Here is a 24,971-nt window from a genome sequence, read left to right on the forward strand (position 1 = left end):
CATGATTTTTGTTTTGTCCATGTTTTTCTAAAGACCTGCTCCTTGAGATCACTACTGAGATCTTCTTAAGAGAACCAGTAAAGTACTCGTCTTTGATGTTGCAGTATTCTTTCCATCTAAGAAGCTTAAAAATATCAATGTTTCACCTTGATTTTATTATTTTACTCTCTCAATAGTATTTCATATTGTTCTTACCTAGTTTATGATATTATTTTTCTATGATATATGAGCATTCAAGAATTCGACGTAAAGTGGGAAACGGAGTGTCTTAACACTAATTTTTGTCAGCCTACCTTGCTGCGTGCGGGATACAGCGTGAAGCTGAAAAAAAAAGTTTATTTCATATACAATATTTTTTGTTTTCTAGCAGCACGATATGGAGGCCCATTAAAAACACAAAAGTGAGGACAACTTCATTTTATTAAAGCGTAAACAGTAAGTTTTGATGATTTATTGTTTTCAATTTACGGATATTATGCAACACCATGAACAATTTTAATTGATTAAAGACATCCTTTATCGTTATATTTAGAAATTTTGTTAAATAAAAGTCGAATATTATCGTAAGTCAACTTATATTACACTTACGTACGCAATAAATTAGTTTATATTTACAATCACTTATGAATATTTTTTTATGTAAAATACAAATAAAATATATATTAGGTATATATAATTCTTATAATTACAGAAGACAAAGACAAACCAAAAGGGATTATTATGTAAAAAACATAAAAATCAAAACTAACATTTATTATAGGTAATAGGAGTTTTATGTTTCTAATTACTAATTCAGCTTAGAAATTTGACAGAAAAGTGGAAGCCATAATAGTAAAGTCGACTAAATTAGAAATCATAAAAATGATATTTTATATATGCATTTAAAGTAAATTGCTCTAGAATTAAATAATCAGCGATCATCTGCCATTAATAAATGTCTATTATATTATGTTTAATAACATACTTAAAAAAATAAATAATCATGTTAATTATACATTTTATTACCGATATTAGAGGAATTATACGTATATATTATATAACAAATCGACTATTAACTAGTTTAATTCTATATTTACATAAAATATTTATTTTAGCTATGGTTATGATCTAAACGAAAGAATTGCACTTATCGATTGAATAATTATCATAAATTGACCTAATGTAGTAAATCAGATTTGCATTTTTTACTAATTACAAGTTTGCTATTAATTTAAAAGATAAAACATATTAAAAATAATCATTTTGAAATATATAAAATTAAGTACTGGCACTATAAAACACCACAGTGTTTTTATATATATTTTTAATATTCACTTGTACTAGTTCGCATATCCGAGCGATTAAACTGTCAGTCTGGCCGCCATTTTAGGAAGATGGTGGTTGTTCACGCGCCACCGCGTGCTGTTGCGGTCAATGCGGTTGTAGGGAATTTAGTATATTCATATTTATTGCATGCTGGTGTGACGGAGGTCCTCCGAGGAAGCTCAGCTGAGGCCTCGTGGCTGCTGCCATGGCAGCAAAAAGAGGGGGCGCACCACCGCCACCAAATAATGCAAACGACGAAGGCAGAAGTGGTCTAGCAGACAGCCGTAGCTTCTCTATTTCAGCTTCTTGCAAACGCTTCGCTTTTGCACGACGATTTTGGAACCATATTTTGACCTGAAAAAAAATTGTAAAATACAGCCATTAGAAATTAGTCAATATCTCTTAAAATTGTACAACATACGTCGCAAAATATTATAAAGTTCGATTACGCAGCACACACTGTGTTTACACATAATTTCCATAAACGGTAAATGTTAACTTTTAACATTTACCACACCAGATAAGTGGTTTGTATTGATACGATGTATTTTCAGCATACAAGACATAAATATCTAAGTTAATATCAATTGTCTAAAACATGGAAGCATTGCTTTTGAAAATATACTTGGAAAATCAACTATTCGAACAGATGTCAATTATACATTTACAAAAACGATAACCTTTTAAACTTATGTCCAGATTTGGATTTCAGAATAAATTTTAACCTTTTGGCATTATTATCTTTGTTTCATACCAAAAATATCACGAATATCAAGGAAAGATATTCATCGATAACAATTTTATTTATAAATGATATGTCCACATAAACTACTGACCTGGGTCTCTGTTAATCGCAACGATGAAGAAAACTCTGCTCTTTCTGCGATGCTTAAGTACTGCTTGTCTCGAAATTTCTTTTCTAAAGCCAAAAGTTGCTGCGTCGTGAAGGGCGTCCTAGGTTTTCTATTCGGCTTGTGTTTTCGTAATTGACATCGCACAACTGGGGGACCGCTAGGGACACCGGCTATAAGAAAAATAATTTATAAATAAATTTAAACTTTTACATACTTAAATGTTGTGACATTAGTTTTAACATACTCTTTCAAAACCAACGCCTTAAATAAAGAACTTGATTGAACTAATGTTTTAGTAATTAATAATGCTATACTGTTTAAAACAAAAATTGTCTTATGCATACTATAGATAATATATTAATAGATAATTAACTAAAATTTTATGAATTTATTATACACTTTACTTTTTATTTTGTAATACACAAGCGTTTTCGTTAAAATAAATAAGATGTTATTGAGGATGGCGGAATCGAAATCGAAATATGAATACAATAGTTGCTATTCCTAATGACAAAGAACTATTCTTCCATAAATAGAAATGTGAATGTGTAGCAAGAAATTTCTCATGTCCATTTGTAGCTTATTGGTAGTTGAAAAATAGTATTCTATAAAATTTATCTTGTAATTCCTATTTAACGATGTCAACTTTTTAAATTCACATAACATAAAATATATTTCTTACGTAGCACGTTACATGCATAGAGCAAAATAATTTATATTTTTTCTTTAAATAATTAAGATAATTAATATTTTAATTTCTTCACTTTAGCAAAAAGGCAAAGCTAGGCGTTAAGTTCCACCACTCAAAAGGTAATGCCTCGAGATTTCGGTGGAAAGCGGGGAATTAGGGAATCTTAATGGAAACGATGTCTGTTAGACTAGGTTTCCAGGTTCCCTCTGTTTGCCCTGCTTTTTGCGGGATACAGCGCAGCTGAAAAAATCAGGCCTGCAAGAGTGGAACCCATAACCATCGAGTTAAAGTCTGAAGCTCTTTCACTGTGCTATCTAAGTTCTCATTGGATCAATTTTTCAAGCAGAATTAGCCATAACTATCAGAGAGTTATTTTATAATGTTAGTGAAATTTGATAAAAATGTTGTAACTTAATCAATTATACAACCGAAAGCTTGTAGCTGATAAACTTTGTATATATTAGAAGCATACTTATCAAATTATTGATGTGTTTCTTAAAATGAAGTCGCCGTTGTGCAGTGGCACAGCTTTTGACAGTAAGCGCGATGATTGTGGGTTCTATTCCCACTCGGGAGAATGAAGTATTTTAATTTCATGGCTTTGTACATAGCTTGGTGTTGACATTCACCCCCCAATACGCAATGTCCCTAAAACTGGGCAGAAAATTGAGCTCAACACTGAGAACGATCTTGAGAGCCATCGTACAATTGAGAGCGGTTTATAAATACGGGCTCTGGCGCACCACGATGATCAGAATATTTATTAACGTAAAAATAATTTGCATATTATGGAATATGCAAATAACACGTAACATGGGTTACGAAGCTTTTTAGCCGAACAATTAAAAAAAATTTTTCAGAGGAATAATTTAAATTAAAAATTAAGAAAAGGATTAGTCATGTTTAACATTAATATTATGGATATATTTCTTTATGTCTATTGACTTTGAAAGTACAGGTTTTAAAAGTTCACCATTTCATTGATAACTTACTTTAATATCCCGACTCTTAAATATTTTAACGTTTTAATACCTTTTAAATATGCATATTCTACATTAAAAACCACAGAATATCTATATGTGTATATTAAAATGGAATTTTTGACATAGATATAATTAAATCAGCTAATCAGTATTCAATTAGGGCCAAGCTACTTTTGAATTAATTTATGTCATTGGTAGGTGACGTATATTAACAAAATTTAATTGCTTGTACATTTGTTATATTATTATTTCTAAATTCAAGACAATGTTTAACAGCACATTTGTTATATTAAAATGAAAAAAAAAAGAATAGTAGAATAGGCAGAGGAAATCTAATATTAAGACTCTACGCTCTCCGTTTTCCGTCAATTTTTGGGACATTGAGCGCTGAGTGGTAGTAGTCAAACGCTTGCCTTTATGAAACAGAGTTGAGAAATTAAAACAATTTATGCGGTCTAGTGGTGAGCCTCTCCGTTGTCCACTTTTCCGAATGCAAGACAATGTCTTTCGAGTGGCACATTTTAACCAGACTGGGGAAATGGATGAATTTTATTATTGATAAGAAAGCATTGAATATTATTTTTTACTTTTAAAAGCTCAAGGTGTATAGCAAGTGTCAAATTACGAAAAAAACAATAAAAAATTATGCAATAATATTTGTATGAAAACAATAACAATAAATTTTACATAATCCAAATGAAATTAAATTTTCGTGTCAATAGCCTATGATTAGAATATGTAATATGAAACATAATCAGTGCGCCGTGAAATGGCGTTTACATCGCCCATTGTCCTTCTTCCGGTGGGCAAACGACCTATTAACAGGTTAATCGATCGATTAAAATTAAATCATAACAACAATATATCGATATATAATATTCAACTTTCGAACGTAAATTATACATTATTAATCTGTAATTTATCAATATATTATATATGTATGTATGTAAGGTATTATCCTAAGGATGTAAAAATAAAAGATAGAGAAGAAAAAAGATAATTATAATGATGTTAACATGATTAGACGTTGTAACAAAAGAATTGTCAAAATCGAATCGAATTTCGTTGTGTAAAAATGAACGGCCTGTATTATTTATTGTAGCTAGCTATATAAACAATTTAAGAATAAATGCTTAATTTTCTTATAGGTATCAAATAGGTATGTCAAAATACAGCTGCGACACTACACGAAAAAGCATATAATAATAATAAAGAAACAAAACTTAACTTTAATTCTTAAATGCTGAGAAGGAAAACACAGAGTTGCCACATAATACGCAAGGTAAGCTAAAAATGTTTATTATTTTATTATTAAACAAAAAAACATATCTAAGCGTCCATCACTATTATTATGTACAATAGCATTATAATATTAATTATTCATGCATTTGCTTTAATTCTGATAAACAAAAGAGCAATAAGCAATTTATACTCATATTACCATTTATGCGTTTTAGTATTCATTTAATAAACTTTAATTTTATGTCTTATTGTTTGATGCGATAATGAAATCAATTGAAATGTTAATATTTCAATTTCCTTTAGGCCTTTGTAACATACGAATGTCGGTTATTGATCCTTTGTAATCGTAACCTTTATTTGCAAATCGTGTAGCGTCTAACATATTATCAGCTTGTTTTTGGCAGAGGGATCCTAGTGTTAAGCCACTCCTTTTCTCATTTTTCGCCGATTTTTTCAATCAAATACCAAATATTACAACAAATGGGTCAAAATAAAATTTCAATTTTTTCTTGCATTACTAAATTCAAAAACGTAAGACTTAACCTTAAAAATTAAATAAATTTTAATCTTTTAATTCAGACATATGAACTTTTTATTTTAATCAGGGTTACTGACAATAAATATTAATTGTTAAATTAAGTATTCAATAAGAAACGGCGTGTAAATAAATTCACTGCAATATATCGTGACCTTGAATTTATTTAATCCAAAACTCATTTGAAGCTTAAAATGAAATAACTTTTCATTGAACTATTTTAAACAACAACATGAACGATAACATTAAGTTATAAAAGGTAGATTTTCGATAACACCTCAACAAATCATTTAAAACATGTTTCTAAATATTAACAAAGAAAATATTATTTTTATATAAAATAAATGTTCGATAAGCACTAGACAGCTCAGTCAGTCGACCTTGTATCGAGTTCACAATGAACAGAGAATACCAGTAAAGCAAAGAATAGCCGAGTCAAGTGATAAAACACAAACTATTTCTATGGCCATCCACCTCAGACATGTGAATGCGCTACCGTACGCTAATGAAGATATAATATCCATTTCTAAACGTATTTATTCCCCCCGTCGCCATTTTGTTGTGACAGACGCGTAATGGCGGCCAATTATGTGGAATTTAATGGGATTTAGTTGTCAATGTCGCAGTTTAATTGGATCATTCTAATCGCTCTCCATTGAAGCAAATGATCATGTTGCTTGAAAAATGGCTCAGGTTTCAGAAATGCAATAGGCACTTGCTGTATTGCATTTATTTATATTATACTTAACTTAGAATAGAATAACAAAACAGATTCAATTTATTCTGTACTGGAATTTTACTATAGTATTAACGTAATAAATTCTACAGATCCTAAGATGATTAGACTTAACAACTTAGAAATCAAATTTCAAAGTAATAATTAATTATATAAATAGCATTTAGACTATTTATGTCAAACGCACTGAGACAAGTATCTAGATTCTAGAGTATTAACTTTGCGTAGCGTTAAACACTAGCGTTATTAGTACCTATTCAATTAACGAAGGAAGCTTGTAAATAAGAAAACGTGATCAAGAACCGTTTTCCTTTAAGTTTAAAATGTTGTTGCAATTAGTTATTTGCTTTGAAGCTTTATTAGTCGCCGTCGCGTTGTGCTATTTAGATATCTTGACGATTTGATAGTTGCGTGTTCAATTCTCGAGACAATTTTGTGGAGGAAATATTTGAACTTATAACAAATGTATTTTTTGCGGTCTGGCTAGAAACATGCGGATTATTTCAAAATAAGTGTTAAGTTGTAGAAATTGTTTAATTATAGTGAAAATAGATACTAAACTGCTAATAGATCAAGCTCAGTGGCGTGCCATTGGAGAGGCCTATGTCCACTGGACGAGGACGGGCTGATGATGATGATGAATAGATACTAAGCTGTATCTGTATTATGTAGCAGGGAAACTAGTGCTAAGAGTTAGGACACTCCGTTCCGGCACTTTCCACCCAATTTTCAAAATATTGTGTATTGAGCGGCGCAACTAAACTTATAAAGCATATACTTTTATTAAATTAGCGAATCAATTTTACATTTTTAAATATAAATTATTATAAAAAAACAGATACATTTAAAAATATAAAAAAACCACTCTTCCGAGGCGGGACAAGGGTCCAAGCCATCGGTGGCTAGGGCTCCAGAGAGAGGAACCTCCGTACAATATGTGCCGTCTCAAGTAATACTGCCTTCTGTATCCGGTTCTTGATCCAACAGCTAAGCGATAGCCTCTTAAGGTGTTGGTCTAGGCTTTTCGCTATTAAACCGTTAACCGAAACCACTATCGGGACAATGATAGTCGCGTTGACATCCCACATGGCGGTAATCTCATGGGCTAGGTCCAAATATTTTGATTGTTTTTCTTTTTCGGCCTTCACGAGATTTTCAACATGTGGCATAGTAACGTCAACAATCACTGCGCGGCGCGCCACTCGGTCTACTAGTACTATATCAGGTCTATTGGCAACAATATACCTGTCAGTAATAATAGACCGATCCCAGTAGAGCAAAGCACAGCTATTTTCAAGAACTGACATGGGATTGTACCTGTAGTAAGGCACCTCCAATTCTACAAGGCCATATTGAAGAGCAAGTTGCTGGTGTATTATCTTGTATTATCTTATTATCATAATGAGAATATCAAAATTCCGCGTTAGTTGCATTTTACAGTCAGGCGCTACGCCACATTATAAAAAAAATAATAATGTTTTATATGAAGTAGAACATTTCAATTCAATTATAATCTGTGCATAAACATTTTTTGCGATTATTTTTCTTCTGTTTTTGCCAGTAGCCTATGAAACATAAGCCAATTGTAAGTGTCTACATGTTGTTGCTTCATAAATTGCAAATGTTAGATCGGAAGAGCACTTAATAAAAAATATTTTCTTGATTTAGCGTTGCAAATCTCAATTAGTTCTTTTGATAAACTGGAAAAGATAAAAATGATTTACATTTTGGTCTCAGCCATACCTATTACAAATCTACAGCGGTCCGTGTAAAATCATTGTAATATAGCACCTATTGCTATTTTAATAAGGCTTATTTTAATTTTATTATGCGTGAAACAATAATAGCAGGCTTCAGCAAAAACTTGACGGACGCTTATCATGGCTGCCTTATCACTGTCCTCGTCTCGAGCATGATTAAATACGAATGCACGAAAGGGATAGAGATATCAAGAAAATAGTTTATCGCTTTCACGGCTTTTAATTTTTATTGCCATATGCAATTTATAATGGATTTTCTAGCGTTTATACAATAATATTATATTAAATTTTATAATATACCTACGTATTTTAATAGTATTTTCATCAAATGAGATTTTCAGCTAAGTTTTTATGTGAAAAATGAAGGTTGCAATATGTCAAGCTTGGCCCCCACTCCCCATTACTCATGGATTACCCATGGCGATTTATATTTTAGACTATTAAAATATGTAAGTAATTTAATTTACTATATATGGTCACCATCATTGCTATTTTGTAAGTTGCAAGATTATAATTATAAGTCTTAAAGAAAAATTAAATTTAAGATAATATTGTATCTACAAAAAATGGTCGGGATTGATTTGGGAAGCCGGAATCTTTATCTTATTTTCAATTAATATTATTAACAATGAAATTAAATACTAATAAAAATATAAAATTTAAAATTTATTTATACAGATAATTAACCTGTACTACCTCATCGTGAAATTATGAAACTATTACTATTTATACAGCAGTATAGAGTTAATTTATGCTATAACTTCAAATATTGCAATTAAAACTGAAGCTTAAATTACACGACTTTAAGGCTCTATTAAACCCAATATTATATACTTTGACTATTTATGAAGTTATTTGCTAATATTTTAAACTTAAATTGTATTTATGTAGGTATAGTTCAGTAAGGAAACGATAAATAACTTTGATATATTAAGTAGCAAAATGCTTGTATCTTTTGATTACGCTGAGTTAGAAGCATGTTTTTTTCTGTACTTTAAGGGATCATAGACCCTGAATATTTGGTATTAATTTCAAATTGATACATCCACGTGATATCGGGATAAATGTTCTTGACAGAGGGACAGACAAACAACAAAGTGATCTTATAAGGGTTATGTTTCTTCCTTTTAAGGTACGGAACCCTAAAAAGATAAGCGGAGCAGGGTAGCGAGACGGAATCAAGTCCTGAGACGCTCCGTACCTCACCTGCCACCCAATTTTCAAGAAATCGCGTGTTAAGGGGCGGAACTCATTGACGTGTTTTATCCTCCAAATATGACTTTAATTGCAAGACGTAATGTTACCAATTATTGCAGCACATTTGACAAAATTCAAATAAAAATCCGACTAGAATAAAATTAACCGTAAGAAACCAGACGACGATCAACCAGTCAGTCAAGTTTTACAGTAAACAAAGCTAACATTAGTTCGTATGCAATGGCGGAGTCCGTTCACGCGGGCATTTCACAATTTGTCCAAACTTTTTGCTTGTCCGTAATTGGTCCACCTGCAGTCCTGCAGTCCTGCTGGTCGGCAGGTCTGGTCCGGTGCAGGTCCAAATACGGTATGCATTTCGCTCGGTAGTCCTCTCAAAGAATTCCTCGACAATGACAAATGTGTAATTATTTATTTAATACTTCGCCACCGATTTGGTCAGAATACGCATTCCGGTGGTTTCGAAATCGACGTTTCAGATTTTCTCAAATGAGATGGTGGACTCGTCGTTAATTTACATTGAAATTGAGTTTAACAAGCAACCAATAAAGTTAAGTTATGAGGTAAGTTAAAGTTTTGAGTCTAGTCGTGGCGCAGGGGCACAAGTGTGTGAACGTGACAAGTTGTAGGTTCGATTTCCACTCTAGGAAATGAAATATTAATTATTTTGATTTCTTCGCTGTGGTATCAACGCCGCGTCCAGAGTTCGACGGAAAGTGGAGAACAGGGTGTCTTAACACTACGTTCTCTTAAATAAGTAAAAAATATATAGCTAAATTTTAATTATTACTTGAAAACTAGAACTAAAACTAAGAATAAAGTAAAAGCTTTACTACATTTTTAATACAATTGCATTATTCACTTATAAGCGTTAAATAAAACACTAATATCTCCATCAAATCAGCAATTATAACCCTCAAACATAACTTATAAACCAACATTTAATATTTATTTATATAGTGATTAAATATTGAAAGCATCTATAAATTATATATAAAACTATTTTAATAAACTAATTAACAGATAATGGAGCAAAATCGACGTCAAATTTGACAAGATTAAAAAGATTTAGACTTCGCCATTCACCTGCCTTCTGCAGCTGTGTTTCGTATAAACAATTCACACGTCGTATGCCTTTTTAAGTAATATTTTAACTTTAAGCATTTATCGACAGGTGAGTTTAATTGAAATATATTGAAGTTTTGCTATAATATAATGACATAAAAGCGTAACCGGTTATATTATTATCTATTAAGATGTCAAAATTATATATTTAATTTGAAAGTGTATGTCTGTCTATACATATGTATTTTGTTATATAATTTTGAAAAAATTGGAAACTGATAAAGTAATTTGTGTTTTACATGAACCAATGGCCTATTCTATTTACAGAAAGTTTATTTTAATAAAAATACTAGAACGTACCTATTAGAAGTTCTAATTTAGAAGTCATCTTATCTTATTTTTATTTTCTTAATTTTGGGAAAGAAATACCGTTTATATTAATTACATGCACTTAACAAATAAGTAGATACAAGTTTCATGATATAATCAACAAGGCGAGTGTGTAGAAATTTAACGATTATTACACAATTTATATAATTATTTTATTAAAATTCATAAGTTTATTTATATTCAATTAAATACCATAAGACTCCACATAAAAATTACACAGATGAAGTCACAAGTGACACCATTTCCATTAAAATATACGATTTAGTTATAGTATAAACCAGTCCAGTAGTTATATTTTATTACTGTAAGCAGAACAATTTCAATTCTAATTCTCATTAACAAGTATTACAGGTACTTAAGCCGTTAAGCCTACATGACTCAAAGCATGTTTTGGTACAGGTTTTCTAAATATAATTAACTAGCGACCCTATTGCGGCTTCGCCCGCTTTTACTACTGGATTATTCATATAATGTATGTTTGCAAAGCACTTAAGATAATGTGAAAATTAATTAAACCCTAATGCAACCCGCATTTTCGTAGTTTCAATAAGGATTTTCCAATTGTTTTACACAGCAAGGATTTTTTAGTAGGTACCGTAATTTTAAATCTGTGCTACTAATCTTTTCAAGTATTTATTAAAATATATTTAAATTACTATTTTAGATAGTTAAATGACATTAAATAATACATTCAACTCGAATTTTCCAATACGTGCAAACGCATCTAAATCATCGTTGCTATAAAGGCAGGCGGGTTTTTTTTTTTTCGAGCTTGTGGTTAATGCTGAAGAGGGTATTCTGTCTCTGATGAAAAGCAAGCTACGTGGCTGCCTGTGACGAAAATTAAATAGAATGCATCGGCCGGGAATTGAACCCGGGCTGCCCGCGTGGCAGGCGAGCATTCTACCACTGAACCACCGATGCGTATAAGGCAGGCGGGCGCGGCGGACTCGCTTGTATAAGCATAACGTTGCGAGGCGCGTTTCGCAGCAAGGATTTTTTGATATTGTAACAACTTCTAAAGTACTTATTAAAATGAAAAACAGAAAAGACAGTTTTGATCTACATTAAATGGCCAACGTAACTAATATACTTATTTATATGCTGAGAGTAAGGGATAAGTGAAACTTGACTCGATACAGTTGATGTGTGAACGGCGTGATGTGTCAATAATTAAATGCGTTTTTCTCTAAAACTATTCGCAATTTCGAAATAGTTTAAAAAGCAAATTTTATCTTCGTTTAACGTAGAAATTTAATAAAGTATTTTAAAGGATAAGGATTAATACCATTATGGAAAAATATCCCTCACAGTAAAAAATATATTGAAATTACTATTTTTAGACAGAAATATGATCACTACACGTTATTCTTAAAAAATACGAATATGCCATCGCGGACTTTTTTGTAGATCTTATTAAGAGAAACAATACTCCAGTACACTTTTTTCATGTAGTATTTACCATTAAAGCAGCGCATGCGCGAAAGTGTCTCAGCGGGTAGGACTATATGCACATTTATCGTATTTATGTTAATTTACATAAGAATGTACAAATAATAAACTATATATAAACCTTCCCTGAGAGATACTCGACCTAATGCTGAAAACCGCATCCAAATCCGTTGGGTGGTTTAGAAGAAGAAGAGTTAGAAAGTTCAGACAGACACAAAAAGCGACTTTGTTTTATAAGATATAGGATAAATAATACTGTGAAACCCTCGTGGCGCAGTAGAACTGGGTAAACGCTATCTTAGTGGGTTTGAATCTGAATTTGCGCAATTAATTATATTTATTTCCTTGCTTTGATGAGACAAGTGCGGCATTTAGTTCAGTCAAGACGCTATTTAAAACGCGCGGCCGCGCGTAGCCAAGTTTTTTTACAAACAAAACTGGCGAGCAGCACCGTGTGTTATTTTACACGAACCATTTGAAGCCACTTTTTACCTATTCGTAACTCAAAAACTATTCCATCTAAAGCTGTCATATTTGGCTCAAATATTTAGACCCCCTATCTGTATACGTGCATTAAATTTTATAAACACAGCTCAAACAGTTATTTAGATAATGACGTCCAAAAATCGTAAATTTTAAGGGGGGTGACTGACCTATAGACCTTAATGTTAACCAAGTTCCAGATGACCTAGAATGGTGAAATTTAGCATCCGGTTAAGTAATTGGGTGTATGTAAAGGAAAAAATCCGAAACTAGTATTTTTTTAACATTTTCTTATAATTTTTCAATAAATAGATTCAATTAGGTACATTTACTTATAGTGTAGCGCCTGCCAACAAAATAAGAGCAATGCATTATTTATATATATTTGCTTTTATTTATGTCACACGTTAGTAAATATTTTATTTGTTTTGTAGACTAACTTCACTATTACTTACGTAAGCCATCTAAAACAACATGATGCTTTCAAGTATATTTTAAGATAAGATATGTCTCCATTTGTAGCTGAAAATGCCTCTAATTTATGTCCTGACAAAGCCTGCCATCATGTGGACTTCAAGGGCTTCACGTAAAAATATAAAAATATAATAAATGGATTAACATCCTTCATTATTATTTATTATAATTTAAACATATGTTTTAGTACTTATTATACTAAGAGTATTTGCATAGTCGATTAACGTATTTGATATTAAATTATTATTACAATATTTAAGTACTAAGTCCTATATAAGATCCTATAAGGGTTCTGTTTTATTGCTTTCGAGGTACAGAACCCTAAAACAGAAAAAAAATACACTAAAAAATAAATATAAAAAAAAATAATTATATTGATAGAAATATATATAAAATTTAAGAATAATATACTATCTGTAAGGTCAGTCGTGGCACAGGGGCACAAAGTGTGACTGTTAAACCGACTGGTAGTGAGTTCGATTCCCACTCGAGGAAATGAAATATTTATTTAAACTTATATTTCCATTTCTTCGCTCTGGTGTCGAGGCAAGGCGCGGCGGAGAGTTCCGCGACTCAACACGCAATGCCTCCAGAATTCGATGGAAAGTGGGGTTACTGAGTGTATTAACACTAGGTTCCCTCTGTCTACTCTGCTGTGTGCGGGATACAGCGTGAAGCTGATTTTATTTTTAATTTGATATATTGTCAGCCTACCAGCTATCTTAACAGAAGTAATTATAAAGTAATTATTAACAGTAAAAATTTAAGTAATTGTTAGTAAAAAAAATAAGAGAAAAAAAGAGAAAATTAAAAATTACTTAAACAAAATAATAAAAAATAAATAAATCCGCTTTACGATGTATCCCACACATAGCGGGGTAGAGAGAGGGAACCTACTGTTAAGACACTCAGTTCCCCTCTTTCCATCGAACTCTGGAGGCATTGCGTGTTGAGTTATTCCAACAAAATAATAAAATTAGAAAAAAATATTAATTAATATATCAGATTTCTAAACGCAGCATACATTCATTACTTTCAAATCTGACAACTGTCAATTAATCAACAAAATAAAAACTATAGTCGAGATTCATAGATAAATACAGGGTGGAATTGTCAGCACCACTTTAAATGAAACCACAGTTTAAACTACTCTATAAAAGCCTAATATAATTCGGAAAAAAAAAAATTCTCAAAAATGAAAAAGTTATTTTTTCAAACAAAATAAATAATAAAATTATCGTTTTAAAATAAAACGCCATTTGTAAAGTATAACATAGGCACGCACACACTTACCTGTCAAATCGGAAACGTCGCACACGTATGTGTGCGTCACACGAAATACAGGTATGGATAAAAATCGTGAAATGAAAAAAAAATCCTACGTCCAAACTGTTGAGGTACCTTGTTTAATTTCTTAGGTGTGGGTTTGAAATATATCACCCTATATGCAGTTTCAATAAAAGAAGCGCTGCCTCTTCCACCCTGTATAATCTATTTTCATATATAATTAAATATCGTCTTAAGAGTAATAAAACATAATATTATTGACCATAATAAAAAAGTAAATATCTAATTATATTAGATATATTTTATTGTACGAAGCCGCTCATATTTTAATGGTTTTTTTGGCCTGAGTTTCATGATTTTACTGGTTTTAGGAACACTTGTGAAAACGGCAGAGAACGGAGTCGACCTTGGGATCATATCAATTCAGATTGGTACCGTCAGCACTTAATAAACTTATTGTTTATATTTTTTCCAAGACATGTTGAACAATGAGTCGTTCAATAGAATTGCTTGTGGTTGAAACAAGAACTTACACCGAATTGTTCCAATGCCTCCCGATGGGAGCTGTCTCTTCCATGCTATTGCATATTCTTCGTTTGAGCGTATTGATATACAACAAACTAATAAATTGCGCGAGACTATAGTAGAATACGTATGGCGTAACTGGAATGATTTAAGTATCTACACTAGCGCTCGAAACGGGAATCCTTACTCTTCTAAAGAAGACATGCTTTGCTTAACTACGTACGGAGCTACTTCCGAAATAAAGGCTGCAGTAGATTTGTACAGTACTAGCGGACGCGCGCAGCTTCGCTTGCTTATTGCTTAGGGGTGAATTCTAATAAACTTTGAAACACGTGTTCAATAAAATATTTTTAAGAGTCTCAATTTCAAATTTTATAAAAATCAGTGGCGATTTAAAGATTTTTCTATATAAAATTTTAACCCCTTATTTACACCCCTAGGGGATGAATTAAAATAAACCACGAAACTTATGTTCAATGAAATATTTTTAAGAGTAAATTTCAAATTTTATAAAAATCGGTGGCGATTTAAAGATTTTTCCATACAAACTTTCAACCTCTTATTTGCACCCTTAGGGGGTGAATTTTAGAAAACCATGAAACATATGTTCAATTAAACATTTTTAAGAGTATAAATTAAAAATTTTATAATAATCGGTGGCGTTTAAAAGATTTTTCCATACAAACTTTCAACCCCTTATTGGCACCCTTAGGGGAAGAACTCTAGAAAACCATGAAACATGTGTTCAATTAAATACTTTTAAGAGTCTGAATTTCAAATTTTATAAAAATTGGTGCCGATTTAAAAAAAAATCTATACAAACTTTCAACCCCTTATTTGCACCCTTAGAGGGAGAATTCTGGAAAACGATGAAACACGTGTTCAATTTAATACTTTTAAAAATCTAAATTTCAAATTTCATAAAAATCGGTGCCGGTTTAATTTTTTTTCCATACAAACTTTGAACCCCTATTTCACCCCTTTAGGGTAAAAATTTTTCAAAATCCCTTCTTAGTGGATATCCAGATTACGAAAGTAAATATCTGTCCAAATTTCACGTTCCTACGCACAGCGGCTACGGCTGTGCGTGCGTCTTACCTCAGTCAGTGAGAACAAGTCCTTTTATATATATTGATATAGATAGAAGTGTATTATCACAATGGTGTCCTACTTGGTTTATTCGGCGAACAGAAATGTCCTATGAAGCCCTTACTCTAAACTATGTTTTAAAAAGAGCAACTCTTGAGTTTCTTGCCGTAGTAGCTTCCTATAGGAAAAGTACTTGTAATGGCCAAATTGAATAAAGAATATTTTGATTTTGATTACATTATAAACCTTTCTACTTATGATTTCTGTACAAAAAGTAATGATATCCCATCAAAAACATAAATGTAAAATGAAAGCCAAGTTCAGTAATAAAACATATGCTTTCAGCGATAAAAGAAGTGAGATGTAAATGTATGCCAAGTTCAATGGTCAGTCCTGAAATTAATTTTAACAATATAAAATATTTTATAACAACTGAAAATGTCCATTCTTCTTACAACTTGGAGACTTTATTTATGTGTAATATCTGACTTGGCCAGTTTTCAAATTAATTTACATCGATATAAATAAATGTATTCAAATTCTATTCTATTCAGATTCTATTGTAAATTTATATGAAAACTGGCCAAGTCAGATATTACACATAAATAAAGTCTCCAAGTTGTAAGAAGAATGGACATTTTCAGTTGTTATAAAATATTTTATATTGTTAAAATTAATTTCAGGACTGACCATTGAACTTGGCATACATTTACATCTCACTTCTTTTATCGCTGAAAGCATATGTTTTATTACTGAACTTGGCTTTCATTTTACATTTATGTTTTTGATGGGATTCGGGCAGAAATATTTTGAAATGTATTTTTATAATAATTTAAAAATGTAAAATTGATTCCCTTTTTTATAATAAAAAATAAAAGTAGGTAAGTATATGAAGTTTATTGAATATTTTATTAGAGTTCCGCAGTAAGCAAAGTAGTTTTAATATATTTTCCTCACCTCGGAAATTGTTAAAATTGTAGATTTACGAGTATTAATAAATTAATAGTGTTTTAATGGAGTAACTTGATTTTAAATTGCTTAGCAAGTTTTATCTAAGATGAAATTATTTAAATTAAATATTTGTGATATTATGAATAAGTATGTAGTTTGACAATATTAAATAAAAAAAAGCAAATGATAATTAAATACCTATAGTAGTAATTATTATGTGAATGTGTTATAAGCATTTTACAAATAATTAGATACGTTTTAATATTTCATTGTTATTGTTTATTATATTTTTTATTTTACAAGAGATTTTTTATAGCCCCTTAAGTATGAAATGGCATGTGATGGCTTTATATAGAATATCATAATTATATGTAGAACATGTATTGCGTGTTTCGCAAGTGAAAGTGACTTAACGTGAGGTTCCTTCTGCCTACCTTGCTATATGCGGGATACAGCGTGAAGCTGAAGTAACTTTAATTTGATGTAGCAGAAAGGAACTGAAGGCTTAGAAGGATGAGAAGAAAAAACTGTACTTACTATTTTTGTTCTAAATGTCCAACTGATCGCTGTACGTAGCTACATTCCGATTTCACATTTATTTATCAAAATGCACACAATCAAATTGATAACTACCTTTTTAAAAGCAATTAAAATATAATAGACTGGGATCCGGCCGTTGAATCCTGCATAAACGAGTTTTCTTAATTAAACCTATATTAATGAATAATACATGATTAGTAGAACAGATTACACCTGGGTTGCCTGGAAGAATCCTGCCGCAATCACCTTTAATTTCATTTTTTCGTAACTCGTTTTTGGAGATAATTGCACCAATACGTTTTTTATATGAATCGCACATCATTTGAAAGATAATCGCATAAGGAATTGGAAAATTAAGGGTTGCCAGCTCTCAGTCTGCCGCAAGTCTAGGGTTGCCTGGTTTAAAGATGTCACTAAATGTTAATAATTTGCACTCATGTGTTTTTTTAATGAATTATATATCAAATTAAAGCTTATTTTTTTCTGAACACTATAAAACAGGGTTGCCTGGAAAATTCCTGCCGCAAACTGGGGTTGCCAGCGTTTGAAATATTTTATTCCGGTTCCGTTTGACTATGAGAATAGACGATGAAATGCGCGGTCTGCCCCATGTTTTAAAGTAAAATATTATATAATAGAAGGTCAATCTTAAAATCAATGTTTATTCTAATTGTTCACCTGTTAAATGATGATTTTAATCATATCAAGTACACGTAGAAAACTATTTAAAGATGAAATCATCCTTATTTTTCAAGTAAAATAATGAATGTATAATATTGAGTTTTTGCAAAATCTATTTTCTAAATACTAATATTTATTTAAATTACCATTTTGAAACAACTAAATTATCTAATTAAATAAATGTTTACAAATATCGATCTACTATAAGCTATTAATATACATACATATACATCATGTTTCCTTAATATAATGAAGGGTGACCATTATTGTGGATATTTTTTAAATTAATTATATTGAAAAATATATTTCAATGAACTCTCTGTCTCTCTCTCTCTCTCTCTCTCTCTCTTCATCCTCTACTTGTTTGATTTGACAACGCTTGCCGCAACTTTTTTTTTGAAGATAAAGAAGTCGCCGATGAATCTGATACGTCAAATGAAAATTTCGATGACATAGATATAACTTTAGATGAAGAAGAAATGGATGATAATGATGAATATGATGAACAGAGAAATGAAGAACAGCAAGATGAAGACTAGAGAGAGTGAAAGTTAATCAAGATGTAATTATATGTAAATAATGTCATTATATTAAGGAAACATGATGTATATGTATGTATATTAATAGCTTATAGTAGATCGATATTTGTGAACATTTATTTAATTAGATAATTTAGTTGTTTCAAAATGGTAATTTAAATAAATATTAGTATTTAGAAAATAGATTTTGCAAAGACTCAATATTATACATTCATTATTTTACTTGAAAAATAAGGATGATTTCATCTTTAAATAGTTTTCTACGTGTACTTAATATGATTAAAATCATCATTTAACAGGTGAACAATTAGAATAAACATTGATTTTAAGATTGACCTTCTATTATATAATATTTTACTTTAAAACATGGGGCAGACCGCGCATTTCATCGTCTATTCTCATAGTCAAACGGAACCGGAATAAAATATTTCAAACGCTGGCAACCCCAGTTTGCGGCAGGAATTTTCCAGGCAACCCTGTTTTATAGTGTTCAGAAAAACATAAGCTTTAATTTGATATATAATTCATTAAAAAACACATGAGTGCAAATTATTAACATTTAGTGACATTTTTAAACCAGGCAACCCTAGACTTGCGGCAGACTGAGAGCTGGCAACCCTTAATTTTCCAATTCCTTATGCGATTATCTTTCAAATGATGTGCGATTCATATAAAAAACGTATTGGTGCAATTATCTCCAAAAACGAGTTACGAAAAAATGAAATTAAAGGTGATTGCGGCAGGATTCTTCCAGGCAACCCAGGTGTAATCTGTTCTACTAATCATGTATTATTCATTAATATAGGTTTAATTAAGAAAACTCGTTTATGCAGGATTCAACGGCCGGATCCCAGGGTATAACTTTTAATCGAAAAATAATTCATATTATTTGTCGAATCTGACATTGAACCACCATATATTAATTTTCTCACAGCATATAAAGCAATCCTTGTCCCATATAGGTTCTGGAAAGTTACCCAAGTGCTAAGTGCCCATGATCACAGTAAAATGAACTAGAGCTGTGAGTCGACTTTAAAGGCGATACTGGTCCAGCATGAGATCGGTTACTAATAACTTTAATAGCATCGCATGCCTGCTAAATAATTTGTATCAGTATAATTGGTTGCCTATATGTTATCTTGGAGGTTTGAAGAAATAATATAAATGTATAAGAAATAATATAAGTATGTTTGTGTAGTTGGTCACATATATTTTCTTATGCTCTCAGTCTATTGTTGTTAAGCTTTTCAGTTAAATGTTTGATGAAAAAATGTTAATATACCTATTTAAGGCATTTTGCATAAGTTTATGAACTAAATTATCAAAATTTCTACGAAACAATGCAAAGATGAGCATAAAATTATGATTTATTTATTAAAAAAAGAAAACAAAAACATCGATTTTTATAAAAAAGTTCTAAGATTTATATCTACCTAACTTATTTTCAATAATTTGCACTCATTAACTCAAGTTGGTTCACATAGCTTTAACTAAAACGGAACTAAACTGGTTAAATTAAATTACTTGAGAATACAAGGAAACAATTCAATATCATTAGCATGCAGACGCTAATATATGCACGTGAAAAAACTAAATCCCACATATCGATACCTATCTTTTAGTAATTACAGAATACCTGTACGTTGTAAGTACTTAAAGGATTTTTTATTAAAGTTCGTTTTTCTAATGTAAAGTAATAGCTTGTTTTGAAACGCCGCCGTAGGATATATATATTTCTTAATGATTGCAGTATAACTTGTGGTTTTCTCTCTTTCATGTCACATCATAGGGTAGGTAGAGGGAACCTAGTATTAAGACCTTTCCGCCGAATTCTCCTCAGGCCTCATTGCAACTATGTTATATTTTATTAAAGACAATAACAGATAACATCATCATGCATTAGACAAATTCTACAATCACATACCAATTTAAAAAAAGATTTTTAACAACCATAAAAATAACCACGATACTTCCTTCAATATTTCCAGAAAGTCAACCAATTAAGTTAAAGTTGAAGAAAAATGTAGAGAGATCTTCACTAACAATCTCTACAGAATTCGTTGAAAAAGTTAGTTTCAATTAGACACGTCGACTGGTGCAAACTTCATTACGTTTGTTTTTACCTTTCATTCACTGAACGGGCCAGTCGATGGCGATGATTGACAGATGAATGTACTGTAGAATATTAATATTATTAGTTATAATTAGATGAGGCTGATTTATGACGTTTAGTTTTTTTTTAATTTCTCTATGTTTGCTTATACTGCCTAGATTGTAGCAAATCTTACGATTTGCTACAATCTGGGCAGAATAAAAAAAATTATAACTGTATACATTAATATGTTATGTTTTTTTAAATTATATACTTTTATTACATAAGAGAAATAAATTTTACATTTTTAAATATAAATTGTTATAAAAACTGAATCCCAGTACATTCTCAGAACTGATTCTATATATTTTTTAATTATTATATTTCCCGAAAAAATCTCGCTGACTTCAATTTTTTATGTTTCTAAAAAAATATTTATTATTATTATTATTACGATATTGAAATACTAATACTTATTAGAGAAAAATCTAATACTTATTAATAGTAATGATAATTCTTTATTATAATACTTATTAATAGTAATGATAATTCTTTATTATATTTACAAAAAAAAATATGTAGAGTCACTACAACAATATGTAGACGGTTCTTAGTGTCAATCAAAACTTTTATTTTTATTTGGTTTTAATATCGTGTCAAAAAAAATTTACTACAGTTCAAGTATATTAAATGGTTTGTAAATGTACCTATATCATTTATCTACATATTACCTAATACTTGAACTAGTAAGCCCACATTCAAATATGGACGAAACATTTTTAAGTTTTAAATTAACATGTTTTCTATGTATCTAATGACAATTAATTCATATAGCAATATCATCAGTGTTAAGACACTACGTTCCCCACTTTCTGCCGAAGTCTGTAGGCATTGTGTGTTGAGTGGCAGAACTCAACGTCCCGCTTTGCCTTGACACCACAGCGAAGAAACGATAAATGTAAAAAAATATTTCACTTCCTCGAGTGGGGATCGAATCCACAACCGTCGCGTTACAGTCACACCATTATGCCGCTGTGCAAGGACGGCCTCAATCATCATCATCATTCATCTTAATACAAATTGTACAACAATGTCAACTTTTTTAATCAACTTCTATGATTTCTAATCTCTAGTGTCTTGCCGGTGTCAAACAATATTTTATCATATGGTTTTAATATTAAAGTTTATAATGCTACGTTCAACTTTATTATTATTATATTAGCGTGACTGGCTTCAATTGAATAACAATCAATAAAATTCTTCACTTGTCTTGTAAAGCATTTTGTGATCGAGTTAAAAGAGAGTTAATAATATTTACAAACACGGTTTTAGAAGAAACTCTTTAACCAGTAGTGGTCTGTGGTCACTGATAGCCAATGTAGGTCAGTCTACCAGTGACCACGGACTACTTCTAAGTGTTTAAAACGTTGGGTTTCTAAAAATGTCTAATACTAAACAATTCGCACAATTAATTAATAAAAAAAAAATATCAAATTATTTATTTATAGGCACCCTCTAGCGACCCTCTTGCGGCTTCGCCCGCTTTAACTACTTGATTATTCATGTAATGTATGTTTGCAAAGCACTTAAGATAATGTGAAAATTAATTAAACCCTAATGCAACCCGCATTTTTGTAGTTTCAATAAGGATTTTCCAATTGTTTTACACAGCAAGGATTTTTTAGTAAGTACCGTAATTTTAAATCTGTGCTACTAATCTTTTCAAGTACTTATTATAATATATTTAAATGACTATTTTTAGATAGTTAAATGACTATTTCGAAATATTGTAAAAAGCAAATTTTATCTTCGTTTAACGTAGAAAATTAATAAAGTATTTTAAAGGATAAGGATTAATACCATTATGGAAAAATATCCCTCACAATAAAAAATATATTGAAATTATTATTTTTAGACAGAAAAATGATCACTACGCGTTTTTCTTAAAAGATACGAATATGCTCTCGCGGACTTTTTTGTAGATCTTATTAAGAGGAACAATACTCCAGTACATTTTTTTCATGTAGTATTTACCATTAGAGCAGCGCATGCGCGAAAGTGTCTCAACGGGTAGGACTTTATACGCATTTATCGTATTTATGTTAATTTACATAAGAATGTACAAATAATAAACTATATATAAACCTTCTACGAAAAACACTCGACTTAATGGTGAAGACCGCATAAAAATCCGTTGGGTGGTTTAGAAGAAGAAGAGTTAGAAACAACAGACAGACACGAAAAGCGACTTTGTTTTATAAGATATAGGATAGGATGATTTTGGAATTTTATAATATTATTTCACTTTCACGCTGTATCCCGCACGCAGCAGGGTAGGCAGAGGGAGCGTAGTGTTAAGACACTCCGTTCCCCACTTTATGCCGAATCCTGGAGGCATTGCGTGTTGTGGCAGAACTTTCACCGAGCGAAGAAATGGAAATATAAGTTTAAGTAAATATTTCATCTCCTCGAGTGGGGATCGAACCCACAAACATTCGCCTTTACAGTCACACTTTGTGCCCCTGGGCCACGACTGGCCTCATAATAATATTTACTTAACAATTTGAAACGTTAACTTACCTACATGGAGATGAAAAATAACATCAATATGTCGTCTTTCTCGTGTCGAGTCATGTTTTTGCCTCTTTTGATAATTTTATAATTAATAATATTTTATTTACCTATTAACATTCTTTAGAACGTAATTATTAAGACTATAAAATATATATTTTCAATAAATTACTTTTAAAAGAATGCTTATAAGAGATATTGAGAAGAAAAAAAGCTTTTAAAAATAGGGCTACAGAATAAATATACTATATAGAACAATATATTAAATAATAATATAATACTCTATGGTAAAACAATATAATGCGATTGCAGCATAAATAATAAATCAATACGGTTGAGCTGATTCGTTACTTTTATCGATTAGGAATAAATTAATATAACACGCTCGGTTGAACTCGATAACGAATCCATTATAATACGTTTATTATTTTTAATATATTATTACGCAAAATATTAAACACTAGCACTGTTTTGCGGTGTCGCTCGCTCGAACTAGACCGTTATCTACTTATTTACTAATTAGAATTGCTTTTGTTTTTTAATAACATTTTTTTAAAATTTAATTTAAAATTTAATCTATTGAAAACTAAAGCCTCCGTCCATTCAGTAAAATAGCTATTTTACTACTTTAGTCTACTTTTAGACACAATATTTTGTGTCTAAACGGAGTGTCTTAACACTAGGGTCCCTCTGCCTACCTTGCAATATGAAAGATATAGCGCGAAGCTAAAAATAAAAGCATTAAATCACTAACAATTTATAGCAAATCGTTGCATTGTTATTATAGGGCACAAAAAAGATGCGGCTAATGTTAGAACGTAAAATTACGTTCATATACAGGTACTTCTATAAAAGTGAAATAGAGGACGTTTTTTGTGATTGTTTATTTTAAATATAAATATATAGGTACGTAGGTATACGTATATAGTCTTCTTTTAATTAAAAAAAATAGTATTTTACAAAAAAATATTATGAAAAAAAAAATATTATACAGTGTTTTTGTCAGCACCATTTAAAATGAAAAGACAGTTTTACCTACTCTATAAAAGTCTAATACAATTAAAACAAAAGAGATTTAGCTAAGAATTACAAGTGATTTTTCAAACAATATAAATAATAAAATTATCATTGTAAAATAAAACGCCATTTGTTGAGAATGGCGCGCACAGACACTAAGCTATCGCCTCACGCGGTTTAGTTAAGCCTGAATTGCAGAATAACCTCCAGACCTCCAATTTTTGTACGGAACTCTCGTTACTATTTATGATATTTTTTATGACATTTTCATATTTAAATTTAGTCATATAAAATATATTATTAAATAATATTTAGTATAAAATATGAGACTTAAATGTATTGTACCAAGGATGTTCTATAAATTAATTCAATATTTCGTAAATATCTTGTTAATTTTTTAAAAAATATCTACATAAAAACAAATTAATATTAAAATAAAAATAAATAACAGTAATTTCATGTCATTTAATGAAAATATGTTGTTAAGTTTCAAT

The 24,971-nt window shown here is 30.6% G+C and overlaps 1 protein-coding gene across 1 annotated transcript in view; it reads right to left on the reverse strand.

Moving 5' to 3' along the window:
* Positions 1 to 476: 476 nt before the first annotated feature.
* LOC146528369 (uncharacterized) overlaps positions 477 to 24,971 on the reverse strand; it is a 32,524-nt gene continuing 8,029 nt past the window's right edge. Inside the window, exons 2-3 of the mRNA XM_085203311.1 lie at positions 2,142 to 2,329; positions 477 to 1,659 (exon numbers count right to left, since the gene is read on the reverse strand). Coding sequence (XP_085059437.1) covers positions 1,411 to 1,659; positions 2,142 to 2,329 — 437 coding nt within the window. The 3' untranslated portion in view covers positions 477 to 1,410. The remainder of the gene's footprint in view (positions 1,660 to 2,141; positions 2,330 to 24,971) is intronic.

This window comes from Heliconius melpomene, chromosome 19 (genome assembly GCF_056956725.1).
Source record: "Heliconius melpomene rosina isolate 202511_hmr_F chromosome 19, ASM5695672v1, whole genome shotgun sequence".
Taxonomy (NCBI): domain Eukaryota; kingdom Metazoa; phylum Arthropoda; class Insecta; order Lepidoptera; family Nymphalidae; genus Heliconius; species Heliconius melpomene.